The sequence below is a fragment of the Trachypithecus francoisi genome, unplaced genomic scaffold (assembly GCF_009764315.1).
Source record: "Trachypithecus francoisi isolate TF-2019V2 unplaced genomic scaffold, Tfra_2.0 Contig01585, whole genome shotgun sequence".
NCBI classification, from domain to species: Eukaryota; Metazoa; Chordata; class Mammalia; order Primates; family Cercopithecidae; genus Trachypithecus; species Trachypithecus francoisi.
Genome location: NW_022681444.1, coordinates 1,023,840 through 1,035,938, shown reverse-complemented (window position 1 = coordinate 1,035,938; position 12,099 = coordinate 1,023,840). Strand labels below are relative to the sequence as shown.

The 12,099-nt window shown below is 46.1% G+C and overlaps 1 protein-coding gene across 12 annotated transcripts in view; it reads left to right on the top strand.

The window, feature by feature from the left end:
* Positions 1-12,099, top strand: part of DENND1A (DENN domain containing 1A) — a 555,596-nt gene that overhangs the window by 378,365 nt on the left and 165,132 nt on the right. For all 12 annotated transcript variants that reach the window (XM_033190648.1, XM_033190640.1, XM_033190589.1 and 9 more), the window contains one exon: positions 2,013-2,138. In XM_033190648.1, coding sequence (XP_033046539.1) covers positions 2,013-2,138 — 126 coding nt within the window. The remainder of the gene's footprint in view (positions 1-2,012; positions 2,139-12,099) is intronic.

The window sequence follows — 12,099 nt, the reverse complement described above, 5'->3', positions numbered from 1 at the left end:
TTATATGTGAACTATGTCTCAATAAGCTATTAAAAATTTTTCCTCTCAGAAGCTTGGGAACAAGACATAATGTGCATGGATCATTTCTAAAGTCTATCTAGTCCTTCCCGGATCAGATTTTTTTTCCCCAGACTTCTCAGCAAGTGATTCTTAGTATTTCTAGGGTCACAGGCGCCTTTAAGATTCTGGAGAAAGCTATGGATCCTGTACCCAGAAAAATAATCTTCACTCATTCATATTAAAAATCCATAAAAGATTCATGGATCACCTAAATCTAATTTTCTATTGTATCCTAAGTCTTTTCTTTAAATAATGTCCTACCAGTAGCTGGTCTCTTACAGAATTAGTTTCCATGAAACGTGCTCTTGATATGTTACCTGAATGCTTAAAACCAATCATTAGTTTTCTGTTTCTCTCTCAAGATGAAGGAAGAAAATCCCTTCAGGCCCCTGCCTTTCTCTCCATCCTCATTTCAAGCCATATTCCCCTCATTTTCTCCACTGAAACCAGGGTTCTTTCTGTTCCCTGAACTCTTCTGCATTGCAGGGCCTTTGCATGCCACTCCCCATACTTAGCATGTGGTGCTCTCCCCTCTTTGCTGAGTTAACCACCCTCACCCATCCTTCAGATCTTAGTGCAAGCCTGTTGCCCTCCAGGAAGCCTTCCTTGACCCCCTAGACAAGCTCTATTACAGGCTTGTCACAGTAGCAATGCCACATGCATTCCTGTTTTTCTCACTAGAATGTCAGCTGAATGAGGGCAAGACCCCTGTGTAGTTTCATTGTATCCCTTGTATTCCCAACGCCCAACACAGTCCTAGGTACACAGGAAATAATAAATACTTATTGAGTGAATGAATAACTCCAGGTCACCACATTGCACAGTTCCAGGGGCTCCTCTTATGTGGAACGCAGCATGAAAGGTGTGCTGTGAAGCGTGGCACCTTGAGATGAATGAAACGCATGTTAGAAATAGTCCAGGAAGCTTGATGTTGAGGGCAACAGCCACCATGTCACACAGTCTTTCCTACATTGATTTTTATGTCTCACTTTCGGGAGAATCTTTATTCATTTGACCAACGGGTTTGTTTGTAGTACATGGACCTGTGAAATCTCACAACCTTCATAATTCCCTCTTTGCTTTGGCTACTGGGAGACTTTTAAGTCAAATTCAAGCCCATTTCTAGCCACCATATAAGACCTGATGGCTTACATTTGTATACCAAATCTATTACCTGCTTCTTTGCCCATTATCATCACTTCCAAATATTTTGTTTTAACCTCTTGAGTGTGTGTCTGTTAGTATAAGCTGCCACACTTCCTTTAGAGTATTATGTGTGAGAAATATAAATAAGCCTTTATTCTAACATTTGGAAGTAGCTTTAAGAGGGTAGAGAATAGGAACTGAAAGTCTGAGTTTGGGCTCAGACTACAAGACTTTGACTGGAATGTGGCCATGTCTTGAGTTTGTTCCTAGGTATGTAACCTAGCCTCCCTGGGGCTGTTTTACCCTTGTAAGATGGGAACATTAATCCCTTCCTCACCGGATTGTTAAATTAACTAAATTGTAAAATGTATGCAAAAGTGCTTATCTGGCACGGAGTAAGTCATTAAAAATGGTTTTTGTTTTTATTAGACATGTTCGAATAGGAACAACATTCATTTAAATTTCAAAAAGATGCCCTAATTCTGAATACTTTTTTTTTTTTTTTTTTTTTTTTTTTTGAGACTGAGTCTCACTGTGTTGCCCAGGCTGGAGTGCAATGGCGTGATCTCGGCTCACTGCAGCCTCCGCCCCCCGGATTCAAGTGATTCTCCTGCCTCAGCATCCCAAGTAGCTGGGATTACAGGTGTGTGCTACCGCACCCGACCTGAACACATTTTTGTCCTTCCAGTAACTGAGGTATCAAACGGATCCTGCCATCCGTAGGATTTTCCAGGGCTCCATATGTAGTGGACTTAGCCACCCCACTTTGACCCTGTCCTCAACCTGTGTTTTCTTTCTATCACCAGATCTCTTCCCTGAAGAACAGGCTGAAAAAGGTCTCCACAACCACTGGGGATGGTGTGGCCAGAGCGTTCCTCAAGGCCCAGGCCGCTTTCTTCGGTAGCTACCGAAACGCTCTGAAAATCGAGCCGGTGAGTAGCCGTGGCATGTCACAGAGCCTGTGTTTGGTCAGGGCTGAGAAGCATACCTCAGGGGCCACAAGAAATGCCATGATCCTTCTGGTTTTCAGATTCACCTAGAAGAGCATGTGTGTGTTTGTGGTGGGGGACAGTGTACTCCCCTTGACATACCTCTCAGCACAAGGAGGCTGTGCTATCATATGTGAGACCCTGGCTGCTCCTGGGGCTGTTACGCCCTGTTCACCACCCTAGACAGTAAGCCCCAGCCGTGTGTCAGATCCAGCGCCAGGGCCCTCACACTCACCTGCTTTCCCTGGGGCTTCACAGTGCACCTGTGCAGCAGAGATGATCAGCTCCACTTTACAAATGAGGGAACCAAAGCTCAGGGAAGAGAAACAACTTAGCCCAGAAAAGCCAGATGGCCCCAGAGCCCCTGCTTTCCCACTGGGCCTCTCCACCCTTGTTCTTTCGAGGGACCGCCCCTCCACGCTTGAGAAAGCAGAGCCTCCTGGGTCTCATGCCTCATGGCTCCTGCGAGGGGTCTTGGTGTAAGTGGTCACAGTGAGGACCGGGAAGTGACCTTGCCCACCTCTGGCCCTTCCCCCTTTCTGGGCCTCGTCGACTCATCCATGTCCCCTGCCTGCCTTGTGAGGTGACTCGTGATTGCAAGGATGTGAAGACACCAGGTCCTCTCTGAAACCAAGGACAGTAACAGTCCTCTTAGCTTCAGAGAGAAACTCTTCCTTGCTGTTTCTCTCCTCAGCCTACTCTTGGCCTTCTGGCTGAGGGAATGCAGGAATTGGCCTAGGGACCTGGGTCACCCTATAGAGGGGAGAATGTTGGAGGGAAACCCTGCTGACAGGTCTGTTCTCCCAGGAGTACAGGGTTGCCTTTGTCTTGAGCGGGTGAGTGACACTGTCACACCCAGCCTCGTCGGAGTCGGAGTTGGAGTCGGATGTGAGGGACACTGGCTGCACTGCCCATGGGCCAGGGCTGTTTGTTTCTATTTTTACTTTAACCTGTAGCATTTAATTAGATCAAATGACAAAAGTTGAGGGGATGTGAGGCAGTGTATTCTCTGTAGAAATTCTGAGCATGAGCAGGGGTCACACTTCCTCATAAGCCGCCATTACATATTGGTAAGTGTCTTTACTGCTCTGACTCTGTCGTGTATTCAAGTAAAACACAAAGAATAACAGCAAACACCTTGTTTCCCCGTCATACGGGACCTGCTTTCTGTGAAGCGGCCAGGGCAGTGGGTGCTCAGGAAGCAGCGTCCTAACCCCACCCTCCTCCTCCTCCTTTTTATCCGTCTGGCACTTAGGCCTTACTCTCTAGGCTGCCTGAGCTTTGGACAGTGTCATCGTCACTGTGTGCTCACATAGCAGAAGGGGTGCGCTCTCTTTTTGCTTCCTGAGATGTATTTCCCTTAGATTTTTCGAAAGCCCTTCAGCTTAAAGCCAGTTCTTGATGGTGTCCTGCTGTGTCAGAGTGACGTGGCTCTGATTACTTGTCACGATCTTGGTCCAGCCAAACCAATCAGGTTCAAAGCAGTGACAGCTGGCACAATTCAAGGAAAATACTGTTGTCTTCCCCCGTTTAAAATGGGAATGAATAGGACAACTGGCCCAATCCTTTGCTTGGGTTGCTGGGAACGGACAGACTTGAAGTATTTTCACTCTTGCAATGATCTCATTGTTGGCATGTGTGCATCTGGAATCCAAAGGCAGCTGAAGCTCGGGGCATATTGCTGCTGCAGGATCTGGGCACAGGCTGCTCCACAGGAGGAGTTTTTCGTCGTACTTGCACATGGCGCTGGAAGGCACTGGATTTAAGGACAGAAGCCGTGGAGTTTCAAGCCTGGCTCTGCGCTTCTTAGCTGTCTAAAAGTTGAACAAGCCACTTAATCCATTTAAACTTCAGTTTCTTCACCTGTGAAATGAGGATAAACCTCTGCCTATCGTTCCTGAGGATCTACTGAGCCATAACACATTTTATCAGGAAGGTGAAACTTGAACTGGGTCTGATGAGTAAGGTTTAGAAAAAGAGAAAGGAGCATCCCTTCCTAGAGTGGGGGTGGAGGTAACTGAGGAGGCAAAGGCTTGGAGGCAGGTTCTCTCATAGCCAGTGAGTGGGCCATTTTGTTTGGAGCGATTGGGTGGGGAGATGGGGCTGCAGGAGAGGATAGAGCCAAATTTGGCAGAGCCTTGGATGCTACGCTAAGAGAGTGAACTTGACCCTGTGAGGAGTGTAAGTTTTTGAGCAGAAAGGTGACATGACTGAAGTTACCTTTGAGCAGTAGTACAGTGATGGGCTGAAAGGAGAGCTGGAGGCAGAGAAACCAGTTAGAGGAGTGTTATGGGAACTCAGAATAGAGCCCTGGGTAGCTCTACCAGAAACAGGGACCATGAAAGAAGAAGTAGCAAGATTCAGCAATAGATCAAATATGGGAGATGAACAGCAAGAAGTGTCAGAATGTCTCCCAAGATTTGGAGCCTAGGAGAGGATGAAGACACCCCTAGTAGCAAAGGGAATGCTTACTACCAGGGTGTTCACAGTAGCAGCATTCCCAGTGGTAAAACACTGGAGTATACTGAGTATCCATATTAGGTAACTGGTGAAATAGATTCAAGTCTATCTTATGATAGAATATTATGTAGTCATTAAAACTATCACCTTAGAGAAACATGATGAGTTTAGATGGAGACATGGCACTTGTCCTTGAATGTAAGCTGCTATTCAGTTGTAAGATGTATTATTAGTTTATGTACCATTAAGAAAGGGAAAAGAGTGGTGCCAATTATAACTGAAGGATGCCACCGATTATAAGACACATCCAGATTTCAGAAATGTTACAATGGGAAGTAATTTTCATCTTAGAATCAATGAAATATGGCAGACCTGTCAGCCTTTCAGTCCCGTTCATCTGTACTACAGTGGCTTTCTTCCGTGAGGTGGAGAAGGAAACCAGGAGACCTGGAATTTCCCAACCAAGCTTCAAGCCAAGGTCATCACCAAGTCAGCTAGATGGTCTTTAAACTATAGATTTAATTTTGGCAAATTCTCCCCTTCTAAAATATGAGGTGACAACATTCCCCATGTAAGATTGCTTGGGGCAGCCAGGCATGGTGGCACATTCAAGACCAGCCTGGGCAATATACAGAGACCCCATCTCCACAAAAAATAAATTAGCTGGATGTGGTATCACGTGCCTGTGGTCACAGCTACTTAGGAGGCTGAAACAGGAGGATTGCTTCAGCCCAGGAGTTCAAGGCTGCAGTGAGCCAAGATGGTGTCACTGCATTCCAGCCTGGGCAACAGAGTGAGAACCTGTCTCTTAAAAATGTTTAGGGGATTAGTTTAAAATAATGACTGCAAAGTACATGTGAGCCCGAGAAATAGGGAGGAGGCATTGGCTGCATCAGTGGGGAGGATGGTGCCTTGAGTGAGCCTGCCAGGGTGCATGCAACACAGTGCTGACTCCCTCCCCACAGCCGCTTGTCTTTCAGTTGTTTCTCTGGTTATAAAAATAGGACCTGCTCTTTGTAGGCTGGACGCGGTGGCTCACACTTGTAATCCCAACATTTTGGGAGGCCGAGGCAGGTGGATCACAAGGTCGAGAGATCGAGAACATCCTGGCCAACATGGTGAAATGCCGTCTCTATTAAAAATACAAAAATTAGTTGGGCATGGTGGCGCACACCTGTAGTCCCACCTACTCGGTAGGCTGAGGCAGGAGAATCACTTGAGCCCAGGAGGCAGAGGTTGCAGTGAGCCAAGATCGTGCCACTTTATTCCAGCCTGGTGACAGAGCAAGACTCGGTCTCAAAAAAAAAAAAAAAAAAAGAACTCCTGTACTTTGTAAAAAAAAATGTTTGAAGTAACAGGACTAGAAATGAGAAAGCACCACCCATAATCCTATCGTCACGAGGTAGGTGAGATACCGCTGTGGCAGGTTTCCATCTAGGCTCTGGGATTTTTCGGGTTTTTTTGTTTTTCCATTTTGGGGTTTTGGTTTTTTAACTTTCTTGTAGGCAGATGAGATATGCCTGAGAAAGCAATCCAGTATCCTAGTTATTAATAATTTTTTTTGCCTTTTAGTTTGTGTAAGCATTTTTCACACCACATAGAATCTCTTCTTAAACATCATTGACAGTGGCTGAGCAGAGCCTATCAGGTGACCCTTGTGGTTACCAACCCTGGCCATGGATTAGAAGCACAGGGGAACGAGGGGTGGTGGTGGTGGGGGGGGGGCTTTTAAAAAGGCAAATGTCCAGGCCCTCCTTAGAGATTTCTGTCGAGTTCCTGTGATCTGAAATCAGAGCCAAGGCCCACCATGTTTTCCTAGTGCTAGTCTTTAAAAAAAATTATTTTACTATTTTATTATTATTATTATTTTCAGACAGGGTCTCACTCTGTTGCCTAGGCTAGAGTGGCATGATCATGGCTCATGGCAGCCTCAACCTCCTGCGCTGAAGTGATCCTCCCACATCAGCTTCCCATCTAGCTGGAACTACAAGTGCATGCCACTGAACTCAGCTAATTTATTTTTAATTTTTGTAGAGACAAGGTCTTGCTATGTTGCCCAGCTGGTCTCCAACTCCTGGGCTTGAGTGATCCTCCAGCCTCAGACTCCCAAACTGTTGAGATTACAGGCATGAGCCACGATGCTGGTTTTTTTGATTGTCAGTAATGTTTCATGATTTTAAACCACACTGTGCTAAACATCTTTATATAAATCTTCATACATGGTTTGAATTATTTTCTTAGGCAGATTCCTTGACATGGATTTACTGGGTCAACAGATGTGAGTCCATTTAAAGCCTTTGGCACATAAGGTGAGGGGGAAAGCTGGTGAGCAGACACAGGGGAATGTCTGCAGGGAATGGCCCCTGAGGTGGGTACCAGGGCAGGGCCTGAGAACAGTAGGTCCCTGAGGGCAGAGGGAGCCTGCAGGGTAGAAGGCCAGGTATATGGGGGCCACGCAGGGCAGCCCAGCTGCAGCGCTACCAGCCCCTCTGGCTCGCCTGTGCTCACTGCTTCGTAATGCTTCCACAGCAGCACTCACCATGCAGGGTCCTGGGGTACTGCCCATACAGGTGGGGGAGGTGGAGGTGGGGTCATGGTTGTCAGGTTACTGCAGAGTCACAGTGTTGTGTTTTGTTGGAAACAGGAAACATGAGGGACCTAAGCGGGCTCCTCTCTTCTCTGCTTCTGCCTCCCAGGACCCTGAGCAGTTATTCACCTCTCCAATCCTCAGTTCCCCTTCCATAAAGTGGATGTGTAATCGCCTCCTTGCAGGAGTGTAGTGAGGCTTAGATAAGCCCAGTACGGTGCCTGTCCTGATGGCCCTGGGAAGATGGGCATGGCCCTGGCCCTCACCTGCCTCCTCCATCTGAGGAGGACCCTGCCAGCCTGGAGCCCGTTGGGGGACAGCTCCAGTCCGTGTCCTGCCTGGCTCTGTGAGGAGGGGTCGAGCTCTGGCCTGAGAAGCAGAGGTGGGCATCTCTTCCTCTGCAGTCACATGCGAAGACCTTTTCCCTCGCTCAGAACTCCCTTGAGATTTTTATCACCACCTTGGTCTCTCTCTCTCTCTCTCTCTCTCTCTCTCTTTCCTAATGAAAAATTTCAGAATGCAGCTGACTGGGGGACTCCTGAGCTTTATTTTCTTTACTGGGTCCAGAAGGAAGGAGGAAGGGGGCCGCTTGCTGAGGCCCAGCCCTGTGCCAGAAGCTAGGCTGCTCCTCCCCATTCTGCAGGTCTGTTGGGGAGGCTGGGTGCCTGGCCCAGGGCGGGGAGGGCCTGTGTTGGCTCCCTGGTGGTGTGTGTCTTCACACACCAGGTGAATTATTCCAAAGGACTCTCTCAGGGTCAGAAACTGAGATACCAGGGGTGTCTAGTCACTGCCAAGTTCACCTCAGTGGCCTCCCACAGGGTCAGCACTCAGTTAAACTCCAAATTGCTTCCCATCCGTGCTCTCAGTAATTCCCCATCCCAGCCCCTCACTAGCCCTTTACACATGGGGAATGGAGCGGAGGCTGCAGTGATTCCTAGGAAGCAGCAGAGCCAGCAGACAACCTCCATTCCCAGGTTCCCTCCATCACATCCTCCCGCCTGTCTTTGTTCTAGTTTCCACATGTTCTGTGTTAGTAACTCTCTCTGCATTTCCAGTGCCAGGCACAGGTCATGGCACCGTATGTAGGTATCAGTGAGTATATTTTGGAATAATAGACGGGAGAATGGGTGAAGGAAATTAGGGAACAGGGAAGCATTTGAGGCAGGGGGGCTGCCCTCGGCCTCTGTTTGGTGCATACACATTGCATCCTGTCCTATCTTTGGTCTTCAGAGGTTGCTGCTTCCTGATAGAGGGGAGGGTGTCTGCAAATCACAAAGGCATGTGACCCATTTTTCAGTCACCTGGAGAAAATCAGATGCAAAGCCCAAGATATTTAACAATATCAGCCAAACCAACTTGTCCTTCTCGACTTAAATGACAGAGCCACAAGCAGCCAGGCAGCCCCATCCGGAGAAACCCCCTTTATCCATGTCAAGCGGCAGCCCAGGCTCCAGCTCATTTATTTAGGCCTTTCTTGCTCTCTGACACGCCTCCTAGCAGTTGCCAGGCAACTCTGGGAGTAGCAGTGTGTGTTAGGGATTAACTAGTTAGGGCTGGGGTCCTTTTTGGCAAGAAGGGGGTGAAAGACAAATGAGTTTAATTGCTAGGCCAAGGGTCCTTTCTCTGCATGGTAGAAGATTGCAACTTTTGGAGGATATGTATAGCAGTATGGTTCTAAAATTTGCCTTGAATGTTCCTCCTTTCTAGAGAGAATGAAAGAATTTTTTAAGGAATCTTTTACCTCCTTTGTTTAAAATTATATCATCAGGAAATCTGAATAAGGCTAATACACCCACTTTGAAACACATTTCACACACACCGGTCTCAGTTTTAAAGAACTTTTGCAGATAGATTTGTGTGCTTTCAATTCATCTCCTTTTCTGCTTAGAGTTTCTTATTTCATAGTCCATGCTGCATGACAGTGCCTGTGAGGGTGCCTCTCCCCATGTCTGGCCCACTGCAGGCCCTTGGTATATGTTAGGTTAAAGAGCAAAAGCCATGGGTATTGGCGTTTGAAGACACGTCCTCTTCTGTGCCAGTGTCCGTGGAAAGGCCAGTGTAGGTGGAGCACTATGGGAGCTGTTTATTCAGCTAGCTTGTGTGATCCTCTCTGGGCCAGCCTGCTAGCTGGGCTTCCTCAAGATAAAGGGAACAGAGCTACTGCCCGCAGGGAGGGAATGCTGGGTGGGGACAGTAAGCAAACTGTTTAAACAGGCAGCAGCCAACTCACTCTGGTCCCACTTGCTTAGTTCATCCCAAGAGGCCAGCTTCCAGATTCAGCTGTGGGTACACTGGCATCATCCACCTTATAGCCCATGATTTTGCACATGATTCTGCTGAGTCATATTTATCCACCTAAAACCCCTTGAGGATGCAGAAGTTAAGATAAAAGCGGATTGATAGCCTGGCTTTCAAGGATGAATGCACAAGGTTGTGTTGGAGCAGGTTGGAAAAACATATATCTGTATCCTGGTTGAGTAACCCTGTTGATCTCGTGTTGTTTTTGAAAAAAAATAAAAACTGTTTTCTGATTTCTTTTTGGTGTAATGGAAAATAGAAAAATATTTTTGAGGTAGTAAAATCAAAACAGCACCATAGTCCCACTGATTTTTACTACATATGCCTTTTGTATTTACTCTTTATTTTTTTCATTATGCAAAGGGTTTACATAGCTACAACCAAATCTCAGTTAAAAGCTAGTTTCCCCTGCCTCACCATTTAACAAGATATCATATGCATTTTTACATAGCTGCAGAATATTCCATCAAGTGTAACTACCATAATTTCCATAACCACCCTCCCATGTTGGACATTTAGGTTGTTTCCAATCTTTTGATATTAGAAGTAATACTCCACTAAACATCTTTGTGAATAAAGCTTTGAAATGCTGTATTTCAAAGCCTTCTGAGTGGAAGAACTGAGTCTGTGAGCAGGAGCCTGACTGTGGGGGCCAACTTGTCACAGCGTCTCAAGGAAGCAGATTTCGGTTGACTCAGCCTCACGGTGGCTCAAGATGGAAAAAGAATGAAGAACCCTTGATGGGTGGGAGGGTGCACACTCCCTGCCCTCCACACAGACGAGCAGTGGATTCCCAGAACACACATAAGGGATGTGACTAATTTGTCTGTGCCTCCATCTTGTGCTAAACATAGGTTTGAGGAACCTTAAAACACTGTGTACAGTACAGCAAGGTGAGAGATAAGGAGGCAAGGAAAGCGGGGGAAAGGAAACTGCATGACGCCTGAAAGGGACTGGTGTGTGTGTGCAGCTGTGTGTCTGCGCGAGGCTCTGTGACCCTCCACACAGGTTGGGAGTGGTGGAGCTGGGACGCACCCCATCACACCCAGGTCTCTCTAAAGAGCCCATGCTTTAAGGGAAAAAAAACTGTGATAAAAAATACATATAATATAAAATGTGCTGTTTTAACCATTGTTAAGTATACAGTTCATTGGCATGAATGGCATTCGCAGTGTGCAACCATCACCACTATCTATTTGCAGCATTTTTAATCATGCCCAACAGAATCTCTATATCCCCTGAGCAAGAACTTCTCATTTTCCTTTCCCCCAGCCCTTAGTAACCTCTAGTCTACTTTCTGTCTCTGAATTTGCCTGTTCTAGATAGTTCATAGAAGCGGAATCATTCAATATTTGTCCTTTGCCTGGCCTATTTTGGTAGCATCTTGTTTACCAGCTTCATCCATGTTATAGCATGCATCGGAACTTCAGCCCTCTTTAAGACTGAATAATATTCCACTATCTGTGTATGTACCATATTTTGTTTATCCACTCACTTGTTGATGGACACCTGGGTTGTTTCTATGTTTTGGCTGTTTTGAGTAATACTGCTGTGAATGTGTGTGTGTGATTAATAGTTTGGACACCTGCTTGCCAGTCATTTGGTTACATACCAAGAAGTGCAGTTGTGGGTCATCTGGTAATTCTACGTTTAACTTTTTGAGGAACCTCCAAAATGTTTTTCACACAGAGCCTGTGCTTTTGTTAAGTGGGTAGCGGTATCTCTGGGAAGCATGAATATGGACCCAAGAATATCTGTAGGAAAAGTCTATGAAACATTTGTTTTATTTTCCAGTATATTTTAGGCAAGTGGATAAGAAATTATAGCCAAAACCTACAGGCCTGAGCTAAGCAGATGCGTTGATGGGGGAGTGTCAACTGGACTGCAGAAGGGTCTGGCAACTTACTAGTTAACGTTTTTTTCCCATTTTAGTGGTCATCTGAAGTCAAGATCATGTCCTGGGAATGAAGCAAGGATAAGGGGAGGTGCTTCTGCCCCAGGACTTCAGGGACCATCACTATAACTCTGTGGCTTTAAGTGGCTAAGGAGGCCACCGAATGTGATGGAAGGAGTATGGCCTTTGGAATCACCTGGGTTTTAATTCTGGCTCTGTCATCTACTAGGAGATGACTCTGGAAGTCACTTCACCACCCTGAGACTCACTCTTCTTGTGTGTAGAATGTAAATAATGCATACCTGGTAGGACTGTTGAGAAAAATAGCAATAATACGCACCAAACACCAGCATAGTGCCTTGCTGATAGTAGATGTTAACTAAATGATAGTAACCATCCCTGGGTGACAAAGTAAAGGAGGAAGAGAAAGACGAGACCACCACATTTGAGAATAGTGGTGTCCATACTTGTTCAGCAAGTGTCCGAGAACCTGGAGCCATGCAAAACACACTGAAATTATTCTGGCCCATTTAATTCTTTCTTTTGAACTAATTGTGAAAGTATGGCTTTTATCTCAAATGATACATAAAGGATTTGAAATAAATCACATATTTAATGACTTCCTTTAATATTTATTTGTTATTTATTCATTTTACTGCCCACCA